Source organism: Manis pentadactyla, chromosome 1, assembly GCF_030020395.1.
Source record: "Manis pentadactyla isolate mManPen7 chromosome 1, mManPen7.hap1, whole genome shotgun sequence".
Taxonomy (NCBI): domain Eukaryota; kingdom Metazoa; phylum Chordata; class Mammalia; order Pholidota; family Manidae; genus Manis; species Manis pentadactyla.
This window is the reverse complement of record NC_080019.1, coordinates 81,341,402-81,355,724: the sequence shown is the minus strand read 5'-3', so window position 1 is coordinate 81,355,724 and position 14,323 is coordinate 81,341,402. Positions and strand designations below refer to the sequence as shown.

At 37.1% G+C, this 14,323-nt stretch overlaps 1 protein-coding gene across 1 annotated transcript in view; it reads right to left on the bottom strand.

Annotated features, from left to right (window-relative positions):
- The window catches only part of CPA3 (carboxypeptidase A3), a 33,252-nt gene extending 18,929 nt beyond the window's left edge, over positions 1-14,323 (bottom strand). Inside the window, 9 exon segments of the mRNA XM_057499025.1 lie at positions 721-811; positions 1,773-1,883; positions 3,691-3,792; positions 4,770-4,871; positions 4,978-5,017; positions 5,019-5,075; positions 11,486-11,610; positions 14,059-14,134; positions 14,211-14,323. Coding sequence (XP_057355008.1) covers positions 721-811; positions 1,773-1,883; positions 3,691-3,792; positions 4,770-4,871; positions 4,978-5,017; positions 5,019-5,075; positions 11,486-11,610; positions 14,059-14,134; positions 14,211-14,278 — 772 coding nt within the window. The 5' untranslated portion in view covers positions 14,279-14,323.

Below are 14,323 nucleotides of genomic sequence, written 5' to 3'. Positions count from 1 at the left end.
AAATGTAGGTTTTTGTTCCCAGAGCAGCAGATCTCCACAGTCAGGTATTCAGCAGTCCCAGGTCTCCACTCTCTCCTTGCTCAGTTTCTCTTCCTCCCGCTGGTGAGCTGGTGTGGGGGAGGGGCTCGGGTCCTGCCAGGCCACAGCTCTGGTACGTTACCCTGTTCAGTGAGGTCTGCTCTTTTCTCCAGGTGTGTGCAGTCTGGCGCAGCCCTCTTTCCTGTTGCTCTCTCAGGGTTAGTTGTATTTATTATATTTTCGTATTATATGCAGTTTTTGGAGGAAGCCTCTGTCTCACCTCTCATGCAGCCATATTTAATCCTTTTCTCAGATGTTTCTTTTCACTAAACATCTGAAGAACTATCCATATGTTCATTTTAACCACTAGTATTTCTCAACTTTTATCAGACCAGGAAGAGTCAGGACCAGAGACTTCTCTTCAGATTATCTAAATTTTTGCCTGTCTGGAATGTGCCTGATTTTTACCAAGCTAGATATATTATGTAAGGGATAGTTTGACAAACAACCCCATCCCCCTCTTTCTCCCACATAACAAAATATCCATAATACTTCTATGATAGTGATGATTATCTTTCACTTTTTAGATTAGAAAATTAACACTCACTCAGTTAATACCTATCTTCTCTGAAAAAAGTTTAACTCAATTTGGTGTCTAGGCACTCTATAGCTGTTTTCCTTGAGGTCAAGTCTGCTACTCACAGTTCCATGAGGCATTAAAGTTCCTATTGAGGTCAGTGCCGATGCATTTGGAGTTTTGATTCTTAGAACGATTTTTTCTCCACATGCGGTTCTGTAGGATGGAATGATGGAAATGTTTACACCAAATCAGTTTGCATTTTTCAATTTGATCATTTCAGATTCTCTCTGCAGTTATTTGAAATATTTCTAGTTAACCTGAGGCCCATATAAAGAAAACTATATTGTTTTCTTATAACTTGTAATATTTTCAGAAATTTTGTTTTTTATATTAACATTCCAAGACCTTGATAAAAAAAGTTCTGTTAGTTTTAAAAACTGTTGTTTTGTTCACAGTAATAGAAAATGACCAATGATGTTCTGAAGTTGCCTAAAATTTAAATCATAACTTCATTTTATCTTTCACCATCTATAGATTCAGATATAATACAAGTTAAATTGTGACTGTTGAAGCATAATTTTCAGAAAGGAACTTGATGTGATAATATATAAATATAACAGTATAGTAATGATCATAATATAGTTATTACTGTATAGTATAAATTTAATAATACTGAAAGTTTCATATTAATCTTATTTAGCAACATCAGGGCAATGAAGAATACTTTAAAAAGACAGATAAACAGATATCCGTGTCACTCCTGCATATTTTTTTTGATACAGTTGTTCCACCTCAAATTCTGTCCCATGTTGATGGAATACAATGACTTTTGCTTTGGAGTCAATATGTTCATAATGTCTTTAAATGACTTTTATTCTTAGCTAGAATATGCTTTTGCTATATCCTGTAACATATTTCCTTTTTTAATTACTCCCTTATTTCACTTTTGCACATTACTAGCTTCAAGTGCAGAAAAATACTTAATATTATTTCAAGGTCAGGTCCCTCTGCAACTAGGAAATCATGCTTGTTTCAGTAGTCTGAAATTGAGATATTTTTAAAAAACATACTCTTCTGAATTGGAATTAACTGAAATTAAAGTTTAAACAAAAAAACCTTAAACTTAATGCACAGCAATCAATCTGCATTAAAGTCAGTAAATACAGAGTAGTACCTGTGTCCATGACCAAATATATCCATCAACGTTGAACACAGGAAGAACATAAAAATTCATTTGGTCCAGGAGTTTGGTCATAATTTTGTTTTTTCCATAAGTTTTGGTTGCCTGTAAGGGTAGGAGAAAATTAACATATGGTGTACATTTTAGCTAGTTTGTGGAAGACTGTGGTTATAATAGTAAAAGCTATCACTTCTTAAGTCATTTGGCCAAAGTCACATGATTTCAAACATATTTTCCCTAAACTGCATAAAAATAGGTGACCCATAAAGATGAAAGAAAAAAATGACACTTATTCAGACTAGTGAAATTAACTGATCTAAACATTCTTTAGATGACCATTTAATTATTAAAACTTGTAGCATTCTGAATGAAACATGCAAGATAAGTTTCATAGAAATAATGGAGGCCAAGTGAAAAACTGGCAGTACAACTTGTTTTAAATGGAGTCTGTTCCTTATATCCTTTAGGTAAAGATAAGCATAGGGATAAGCACAAATTATAAGCAAAAATATAAATATTGGAGAGGATTCAAAAATTAATTTTAAACAGGATCAAAGAAAAAATTCCTTAAAATGCTCTATTAATAAGTCAAGTGTTTAGTTTAATTAATTAAAAACTTAAGCGTTTAAATTGACCAATCTACATTTTTTTCCTCACACTGGACTGAAATTTCTCCAGTTATCTGGACTTCTATGGCTACCTGAAATCTTTCTTAACATTCTTGGAAAATGTTTCCCAGGTATGTGTGTACCAGAGCCAGGAGATTTCTTTTTTTTTTTTTTAGATAATTATTTTTTATTGAAGGGTAGTTGACACACAGTATTACATTACATTAGTTTCAGGTGTACAACACAGTGATTCAACATTTATATACATGACAATTCTAGGTACCAGCTATCACCATACCAAGCTGTTACAATATCTTGACTATATTCCTTATGCTATACATTACATCCCGGTTACTTATTTATTTTACCATTGGAAGTGTGTACTTTTTTTTTTTTTTTTTTTTTGTGAGGGCATCTCTCATATTTATTGATCAAATGGTTGTTAACAACAATAAAATTCTGTATAGGGGAGTCAATGCTCAATGCACAATCATTAATCCACACCAAGCCTAATTTTCATCAGTCTCCAATCTTCTGAGGCATAACAAACAAGTTCTTACATGGAGAACAAATTCTTACATAGTGAATAGCCAAGAGATTTCTTATACCCTCTCGTGTGTTCCTTTGTGGGCTGAGTAAGGGAAGCCCTCAGTCCTCAGCTGAAGAGCTAAAACACCGCAGGATAAATCAGTCCCCTGAAAGATTCATTCCTAGTGAGAGTACGTGAGCCCAGACAGCCATTGCCATGCATATTCCATCAGCATGTTGTGTGCAAAAAGCTGGCGGCAAAGAGAAAATTAAAAGATAGTAGGGGTCAGAATACAGTGGAGTGAGAACAAATTTATATACTGGATTTGCCTTTACAAATAAGTGAGTTATTTTTCACTTAGAAAGGAAATTTAAGTAGGAAAATTCCAAGTACATTCATGGCCAATTAAGTATTTAAACAGGAACTAAAGGTTTGTGCTCTGAGCTCATTGAAGAAAGACCACATTTGTAGGTTGTAAGATGGGTAGTTTCAGATCTTTCATATTTAAATATAAGAAAATCCATATTATAGCTAAAAAAAATTTCTTTTAGTTTTATAAACTGTCAGCTGGAGTCAAGGAGTTTGAAGGAAGGTGTCAATTTTATAAAAACTGCAACGATGAGTAAAATCCAGAGCATTTATTTCCTGATGGCACCAGATGTGGGCTCTTCTAGGTAAGTGGAACTGCACTCATTTGGAAAGGGGTGTTGCCGCTCAGTGAAGTGCTGGAGACTTGACAATGGAAGGAGAATTGTGTGTGTTCCAATTCACTTGCCTGATAGACAAACCACTGGCAGAATGCTGGGGAGATCCATTCTTGTGCATGAATGCCACAATCCATAAAAATAGCCTTTCTTCTTTCTTCTTTTGTCCCAATCTATTTAAAAATAGGCTTGAGATACTATTTTGCATGAACTCACACACTGATCCCTTTTTGTCCAATAACTCATTCATATTCTCAAAGCAACTCTTTCCCCCGTCCCCTGTTGAATGAGTAACTTTTTATGCACGTACTGTTCTCAGGGATGACCATAACCTTACATGTCTATACATAATTCATAATCTAGTACACAGTATATTTTTCAAAACTTTCTCCTAGGATCAGAGTTGCTTTTAGAGTTAAAGTCACAAAATAATTATTTTTCTGGCTTCATAAACAGGATGCTTAGCCTGAAATGGAAAAGAGTTTCTGGTTGTGTTTGCAGAGGGGAAGAGGAATAGTGGCTGGGTATTTGCAGGGCTGTCATTTTGAAGAGAGCTTTGATTTGTTTTGGGTGGTTGGAGAGAATGAGTGGATGAGAATTCAGGGTAAGGAAGGGCTTCCCAGGTAGTAAGGGGATGCATCAGGGAGCATCTTAGGATGTAAAATTTAGGAGCATCTCAGGATGTAAAAATTAGCAGCAGCTGAATGCCGGTTGTCAGCCTGGTTATAGAAGGGAATTCTCCATCAATAACAGGTGGAAGTGCCCCACTTACTGTTCCGGGATCCTATGATTCTGTGATACTTAAATGTCTCTTTTCTTTATGACATTTAGCCATCAGTTTCACTGAGTTTTAATGGATGGAAAACTGCTTCATACATCAGGGACATAATAAACTCTTATAATAAAGATATGGAACAAAATACTCGTCTTGGTTTGCCCACTGTGTCTGACAAATGGTTTACTCAGGGATTTTCTTGGTTCCATCTAAAACCACCTGTCATTTCTGTTCTTGAATGGGTGTTTACAATATGTTCTTCAAAAAAATAAGACTTTTTATTATCTCAGAATTAGCTTATTGTGTCACAAAGTAACTTTTGAACTCATATTTTTCAACCATAATAAGAAACAGTAGTTCTTAAATTGTTTTTACCTTGAGAACATATAGTGGGTTATCTTCAACAGTAGTTCCAATCTTAATATGAGAGACCATTTCAGGACGCTTCTGCACCATTTTATCCATCCAAGCAACAATCTTAAGAGCAAAACCAATTTTGAGAAATTTGAATAAAAGAAAACTAAATTACAAGAAATGTTGAAGGTAACATTTCTTTTTAAAGTACAGGCATTTTACTCTGTACCTTGTCCCAGTTATTGTATTTTGCATAGCTGTGCTTGCTGATCTTCTTTCACATCAAACTGTTTCTCAATCTCTTTTTGCAGATCATGAATCAAGATTCTGTTTGACAGGAAAATGATAAAGTATACATTTACCACAGAAAGAAAAAGTTATCTTTCACTTACAGAAAATTCCTCTTCCTTTTTCTCTATCTTAGATCAAGTTTGCCCCATTTCTTCATTATTCTCCAACTATCCCTTTTAGATATGTCATGTGTCTGGCTTCAGATCTTCCCATTGATGTAGAGCTGGGCTGTTCAACATGGTAGTCTAGCCACACATGGCTATAGAGCACTTAAAAAATAAAGCTTGTCCAAAAATAGAGATTGCTGGTTGTGTAAAATTTACTCTGGATTTTGAAGACTTAGCATAGAATCATGTGAAATATTTCACAAATAAGTTTTATATTAATTACATTTCGAAGTAATACTTTGGATATACTGGGTTAAATAAAATATATTGGTAAAATTAGTTTCGGTTGTTGCTTTTTACTTTGTAAGTGTGGCTACTAGAATATTTAAGATCGCACACTGGCTTGCTTTATATTGATATTGGTCAGTGCTATTCTGTCACTCCCCAACTTTCTCCAAAGCACACATATTCACATACACACAACAAGAGCAGCAATGGATATTCTTATGCACAAATATACTGACCATCTCACACTTGGAAAGCTGAGGGAAAACTTGAGTAATAACACTAATAGTAAGCACTCACCATATGCCAGTCATTGCTACAACACATGTACATTAACTCATTTAATCTTCACATGAGATTAATACCCTCATTTTGCAGATGAGAAAATGGAGGCACAAAGTGTTTAAATAACTTGCCCATGGTTACAGAGCTAGAAAATGGGTAGGCTGGTTTGGAGGAGGAGAACTGAGATGCAGGAAGAATCGTTGGGGGGTTATGTTGGGGACCAGAAGGCTTATACCTCTACCCTCTGCTGTATTTTCATCTCTTCTTGAGTTATCATCTCATTAAAACCATGGCTTTAATGGTGAGCTGATGGTTGCCCATATTTGTGTCTCTAATTCTGGACTCTCCCTGAACCTACCACTCCTCTGTCTATCCTGCGGCTGGCACATGCAACGGCCTGACGTTTTCACTTGGACATCTATTTGCTTAATATGGGCCAGGTGCTGCTTTACATACATTATATTATTTTGCTAATATTATCACTATCTTACATATGCATACTCACTTTTACAATGGGAGATCAACCATGCCAGCCAGGATTGTGATGAGAATGAAATGAAGTGGAAGATGGGAAGTGATTGGCGAGCCGTAGGCTCCCAGTGAACCTCAGTATAATTCTGTCACAAAATTGATGACTCCTTCACAGACTAGCATATCCTTGAACCGGGCCTTGGTAGTGTGTGGTTGTTTGACTCTGAGTTCTTACATTTCCGGTCATAATGAATTGTGACACTGGCAGAGCCCACTCTTCTTGGTTCCTTCTTGCTGATTGACTAACTGATCTGAGTTTGGAGGCAGAATATAAAGAAGGTATACTCCTAATTAGAGATTTTTTAGCACATGAGACCAAGTACTGCTCATGAATATTGATTTTCATTAACTTCACTGACAAGCACATTATTATGCAGATTATATCTAACTCTATGCTTGGCTTTTGACTTACGATAAACCTGGGATTTCTGAGAAAAAACATTGTGACAACAAATTTGGAATCAGGTGGGACACTTTGTAGTAAAACTCATATAAGGCCAAAGAAGGTTGGAAGTTATATTTTGGGTGGTCACTACAGACATAATTAATTGTTTTAAGCTCCAAAGAACTGCACGTGGCTTTTGCTCAATCTGCATTAATGGAAGTGGAGGAATGAGGTGAAAGAGAAATTTTATGGTCGCAGAGGTTGATTTGTAACCTACGGCAGTATTAGTCACAGGAAGCTGGTATCTAAGAATATTTTTAGACTTACACATATCAATTTAGATCTTGTGATAACAGCAGCAAAAGAAAATCGTGTGAGCTGAAATACGACTTTTCCACAAAGCAGCTGCATGAGGACATCAGAACCATGCCAGATTGTTGCTGATAGGGACTAGAAATTAAACCTAAGGCTGGAAATTAAGAACTAGGGCCAGATGTTATTTTCATGAGCCCTTGCATGAACCAACAGCCAGTCTTAAGCAGATGAAACCAAATTACTTTCTCTCAGATATTATTTTGGCACTCTGAGATTTGCTTAATTTGTTAAAATAAATTCCTAAATGTTGGTGAAAGGATAAACAATTATTTTAATAATGTAAATGGCTAATGTTTGTTGAGCTTTTCATATGTGCCAGGCATTCTGCTCAACATGGTGTTTACATATTATCATTTAATGCTCACATCAACACTACTAATTGGTACATTATTACCCCCATTTTTATACAGGTCAGGTAGATTTCCGAAGCTGACACAACTGGTAAAATACGGTGGCTGGTATTTGAACCTAGAGATATTTGGCTTCAGTACTCTGTGAACCATTCGTTATAAAACAATGCCTCCATCACAAGGGGCAAAATCCTTGTGTACTGTCCCCAGCCTTGTAATTAGTCTTCTTGTGCAGTAAGGCTTGTGCAAAGTTTGCCCATATGACCAGCTCTCTGGGAAGTCTTGTGACATTTGTAACAGGTATCAATATAACCTGTCAGAACCAAGGTCAGAAAGCAGGTAAGAAGTTTAGGGAAGAGGCAAGATGAATTCTATTTTGATGATTTCAAGGCTCCCTCCTTCTGCTACTTTTAGACAGTAACAAAGAAGGAATGGAGAACTTTGGGCCAGTGTATGCAACTGCCATAGACTCGGTGTGTGTGTATGTGTGCACCCTGGGGAAGGGAGGCAGAGTCACTGTTACGGTGCCTTATGGACTGGTCTGGACTGGTCCTTTTTCCCCATGCCTGCACACCAGCAGGATGAGAGTCACTCAGAAAGCATGATTTCCAGTTTACACAAGATCCCATTTGTTCTAGTAGCTCCCTAAATGGGTTACCACATATCAAACTCGACATTTATTGACATGGATTTCCCAACACTTGAGTCATACCTTTGTGTTGGATAATAAATGTTAAGGCACTAATTTATTCAATAAGAGGGAAAGAGAGCATCTGGTGATAGCTTCTAGTTATCCTCTGTTGTGCCGTGTGTGTGTGTGTGTGAATGTGTGAGTGTGCACGCATGCACTCATGTAAGCATTTGTATAACTGGTTTTCCTCTTCTTGTAGTAGTAAAGAAACCTGGCAGAGAATGATTTTATGGTCCCAGTCTTCATGAAGCTTCTATGAACCACTACTTTAAAGATGATGAAAACGAGGTGGATAAAAGTTAAATAAATTTTCAATGTTAAATATCTATGGGGTGTGTGGGGGGCACTTGGTGAAGGGGGGAGCCTAGTAAACATAATGTTCCTCGTGTAATCATAGATTAATGATATGAAAAAAAAAATCTGATGCATGGTTAAATTGGACTGGACCCAGACAGCCTCACTCTGAAATTCACATTCTTATCTGTCACGGAGTTCTGCTTTCCACCATGACCAACATCTCTGACATTTGTAACAGGTATCAATATAACCTGTTGTACTCTTGGGCAAGTAATGCATAAAAATGTAGAGCAGAAGGAAAAATGAATGGGATGAGTCAAGAGAATGATTTGTTAGATTGAAATACTTATGTGATAGGACTGTGTATATATTTGCAGTATGAATTTGTGTCTGACTAAACATTATATTGGTAATTAGACATTAATATGAAGTGTTGATCACTGTGTCAGTTTAGTGTAGATCTCTTTTGCATTTCTCACATAATCTTATGTTGATTTAATAAGATCTTAATTGTATCATTTGAGTTCTATTATATTAATAATTTTCTGAATTCCTTTCATTAATAACTCTTTATTTTCTAATTTTATCTTTTGATCAAAGAAAAGATAACCTAAAATGTATCTAAAATACAAATATCTAAAAATTAGTACAAACAGTGGGGTTTTTAACTGCTCTGTCTAAATACGGTTTCTGTGTCTTCAGGCACTGTCTGATGTATGTGCTTCCTTCCCTTCAGACACTTATTTACCAGTCTGTTCATGTATGTTAGTATATACATATTATTTGTTTTTTTAGACTTAGCCTTTTATGATTTTGTAAAAGTGTAAAAAAGAGGAGAAGCAAACATGCTACTTTAAAATCAAATCTTAGTAATTTAATTTTCTGAAAATTAAAATATGTCACACACAGATGCTTTAAACTAAATAGTGGCTTATATGCACTGTCTAATGAAGGGTGTCTAAGTAAATCATTGTGTCAAACCAGCCTATTAATGTGGTTTTATTCAGGCTAGTGCCTGGGTCCAACCAGATGTTTCTGTTCTTAGAGCCCTCTTCTGTTACTGACTGACATGAAGTAACACATATAATTAATATGCAAATAAAATTATCTATATAATTAGTACTTGGAGACAAGATTTTAAATAGTTCTTGTCTGCATAGATCACTTTACATATTTATATTTCTGAGGAAGGTAACTATTTAATTATGTGGCTTTCCCACAACTGTGGCTAATTTGGGCCAATTTCTAGAAATCATGTCCTAATTAGATAAACTAATTTTTATAGGTAGTTTAACACTTTCGTTGTTGATGCAAATAGCAAGGAAGTATCTTGGTGTAACACAAAGTGAAAAACACACTTTTTGTGAGGATCTGAATGTAGATCTCTGTTTGAGTCAGAATTGTTTCAGGCTAGGAGAAGCCTAGAGGACCAAAGCGGGAAGGGGGTGGCGGGGGGCTGATGGGACTTATTTGATGCCACCATGTCAAGCAACTAGCTTTTTGGTCTATATTACCAGGATATTTAGGAAAACATAATACTTCATTTTTACCTTGCTGTTCAAACAAATTATATAAAATTGGCCAGCTAAAATTTATTTTAGCTTGGGCTAGATATTTTTTAAGAATTAGCTGAATTCTTACAAAGAACTGGGTCAGGTCTATATTAATGAAGTAAAGTGAAGAGTGTGAAGTCATAATTGAAGCAATACATTTGAAAAACCTGGCTGTGAAGTAAATCAAGATAGTCACCAAGGGGTAGATAGGGTGGAGGGGAGATTTCTTTTAGATGAAAGAATTGAAATATCAGCTGAACCTTGGGGTAAGCAGAGTCCATAACACACTACTAATTTCTGCAGTCTTGTAGGTATACTTATAAATGGTCTATTTCTAATAATTTATAAAAAAATAGAAAAGCATACATCCATATATTAATTAGAAAGGGTTAAAAGCTGGCATAAGTTAATTTTGAATACGTTCTCTCCATTTATTTACTTCTGTATTTGTTTCACAACCCTTTGAAAAAACAGCAAAAACATGGTGATCAGCAACAACCACAAATAATAGCCTGCTACTTTTTAAGCCATTAAGCCAGGAAAAAGAATGCATTTTTGTTTACTTGTCTTGCATGCCTTTCCTTAATTTCAATAGAGTTTATATTTAAGAAGGCTATTATAACAGTATCATAAGTACAATCAAATTGTGATGAGTGGCAGTAAATTACTGCTCTGAAATATGACATTGTAGGATCTTTGTCCCAGCCAGGAGGAGGCCTTTTGAATTTTAGCAATAAGTTAGGTAGCAGGTAGGCATGAAATAGCAAGTGAGAAAGAACTAGTGCTTAGCAGTGTTTTGAGCAGTGAAGATCTCAATAAAGGTAAATTCTGGGGTGACAAGGCTGGGGGAGTTGGCAGAGGACTCCTTAGTACAGAAAATTACTAATGTTTCAAAGTATGAAAACAAATTTTGTTTTCTAGATTATGTGTTGATTTGTGATATTCATCACTGGGCTTCATTGCCCCAGGGCCCAGACGTGCCTGGTCATGGTTGGTGCTCAATAAATTCTGATTTCCTCTTATTTCTCTCTGGGACCATAAGGACTCATTTCTGTATCTTTGGCCATTTGAGAATTCTCTCCTGTTGGATTTAGGTCTTATTCTATTGCACTGCTTTTGCAATCTCTGAGGAAGAATTTCTTTCATAGAGAATTCTTTATTTAGTATATATTTTATATTCCCACATCTCAAAGTCGAGCACTGTTATTTGGGTCTCCTTTTGTGTATCGTAAGACTTCAAATACAAGAATGTGGTGGAAGTCACCTGAGCTCTGGCTGATTACCTGCCTGGGGTGAGTGTGGCTAAGCCATCTGTGCCTGCTCACATGCACTCAGTCCTTACCAGGGCCTGGCTTGTAGAGATGGCAGATGTAGGTAATTGTTATTCTTGTAGATCAGAGCAAACATAAGATGCAGTGGAGTGGCCACTTTTGATCTCTTCATCTCATTAGCAGGCTTCAATAGTCTGTTTGGAACTGTAAATTGTTGCTCACAGAGTGAACTTTGGTCCAATTAAAAAAAAAAATCAATTTCAAGACTCCCAAAGTATGAATATCTGACACATTTGATTATTTGCATAGGACTTACTCATAGTGCATTTTATTTTGCTCCAAGGCAGACTGGATGGACTGGGATTCCTTTTCACTAACTTGGAAGTCGACTGTCATGTTAGCAGCTATGTGGTGGGTGGCGTCTGGATACCAGAAGTCAAGCTGTGGAGGTAAGTTGTTAGTCACAGTGGTTTATTTGCTGACCCAACACGTATCTGTTAGGCTATGTACCATACATCACAAAAGGAATTTAGGGTTCAATTTGATTAAGGTATGGGCCCTTCTTTTAAGAAGCTTATGAGCTTTTTGCAAATATATTTAAGAACTGTTGAATATTAGGGGATGGGAAAGAAACCATCTGCCCTGGTCACTTTTTCAGGATATGGTGTCTGTAAATGCAAAAAAATGAGCAGCTTTTGGTTAATCTGTTTGCTTCCACCATTTTGGGATTGACTGGGGTTTTTCTTAATAGATTTAGCCAGAGTAACTGTCTGTAATTGGGAACATGATTAAAAATATCCCCCTGCTTTTGCCCCACACTGCATCCAGTCCTCAAAACCACATGTCCCTGTAAACTCTGGAATTCCTGTCAAGTTTGTGTCAATAGTAGGTGTAATCCCAGTCCTGTCGTTTTTCTAGCAGTGTGCGCTTTGGCAAATTACTAATACTCTTTGAGTTTCAGCTATGTCCTTTAAAAATTGGGGCTTACAGGACTCCATTGGAAGTGTTGTGAAGACTGTGAAATGGGTCTGAGGTCTGGGACATTCAGGTGTTTAATTACTGCTGATTCCCTGCTGTTTTTCTTCCTATAGCTGAGAATTTCAAAAATTTGGTGAATGGGCCCAGAAGGATAGCTTTCAGATTAATACAATTTTGAGAAGATTCAAGTTCTTGTTCAAAATCATACTCAATTGTGAAACCAAATGGAGTTCAGCTGCCCAGCCTGGGAAATGTGAAGGAAATGCTCAATTTCCACCCATCACACCATTCCTGTAGGCATGTATCTAAGTCTACCTGGCTGTTCTGTAGGTGAATCCCACTCTACCTCTGGGTTAATCAGTTATGTGCTGATATGAGGCTGCTATGAGCCAATCAATATTTATTGGTTTATTTTGATCAAAAAGCTATAGTTATAGCATGAATTGGAGATATGTGAGATACAGTATGATTTAAAGGCAAGTTAGGCAGGGCCATATAATCATACTAGCAACTTCTCTGTTCTAACTGGGTAACGGGAGCAAAAGTTTAGGGCTCGGTGAACTTTGATGAATATTTATTAAGCACCAGGCACAGAGCTGGGTGTCAGCATTGTAGAGGCTAACAAAGGGCTTACAAGAAGCAAGATGTTTAATGTGGGAGACAGAGCCTTCTGTGCATTCCCAGCATGCTGACCCATGCCAGGGGCAAGTACAAGGTGTTGCAGGAGCACAAGAAGCAACTTAACCTGGGTCATGAGAGTTGATGGACAGAGAAGCCTTCCTGCACGAGATGTTTGCCAGAGCTGGGTCTTGAAGAATAAGGTGTTAGCCAAGTAGAAAAGGCAATGCATTCCTCCCTCAGAATGTGTGCGAGGCCAGTGTGGGTGAATTTTTGGTGTTTATGGAGCTCAAAGGGCAAGAAAGAGGGTGGAGGAGCAGGAGCCTGCAGAGGCTGGCAGTTTGGAAGCTTATTATGGCAATGCCCACTTCTGACTGTTACCCAAATATTATCTCATTTAGTCTTTATAACAAGCATAAGAGGTAGGTATGATTATTATCCCCAGTTTATAGAGGAAGCAGTTGAGATGCATAGAGGTTAAGTAACTTGCCTAAGGCCACAGAGCTATACTTGGCAATGAGAATAGGCAGAACTTTTGATTGATTTGATGTGAAGTTAAGGGTGTGTGTGGCTAGAATAAAGCCTAGACTTGGTTCTGGTTTTAAATCTGATGTGTCATCTTGGTCATTTAATTTACTGTTTTTGAACAATTGGGAATATGCACTTTACAGATAGTATGGGAGGCAAATTCCTTTTTTAGTAAATAATTTGCCTAAGGTAGTAGAGCTAGTATGTTCACAGGGTTGAGATCTGAACCCAGTTCTTTTGTCTTAAATGGATTAAGTTATGACTCTGTCATTGAAAATTTGTTGGAAAATTTGAAATGATGTATGTAAGGTGGCTGGCAGTGTGCCTTGTGTACAGGAGCAGGTGAATGAATGATAAAATGATCATGTTAACCTGTTGAATTTTTACAAAACTGATCTAACTTTGTTTCCTTTTAAAATAGATCCACTCTTTGGAAGGACTACATCTTGATATCAATGAGTACCTTGATGCTACCAGTCAGCCAGTACCTTGATGTTATTGCAATTTTAACAGAAATTATGCCACTGGTGGAGGTCAGGGTGAGAGTGAGAATGGAGTGGGCCAGAGACTAGCAGGGAGGGAAAGAGGCCCTGACAAAGATGTGAAAGTGGCATCTTGCTTCAATTGGCTGAGTTCCCAAGTATCTCCTGCCATATGCCCCTATCTTTGTCTCTGGTAGCTCTGTGGGCTTTAAAAATAAAATACAGAAGAAGCAGACTTTAGGTAACAGAAATGAAAGGTAAATTATTCCCCTAAATGCCTTACCTGGTTGGTTTTGGCCAAATCTTTTATGATGCTTGCTTGTTTTTCATCCTGGGGCTTCACGCGCAGCACCTTCTCCCTTTAAGAATGCAAAACATGGAAAATGTAAACTGTAATCCTGGACACAGACAGGAGCACAGGGCAGTGAGGTTTACCTGTCAAAATGGACAGGAGCAATCGCAAGGGTGGTGGCCATCAAACCCACGGGCAGGATGAACCACATGGTTCTCTGCTTGCCCCAAGACCCTCTTCCAGTTTTATGCTTTGA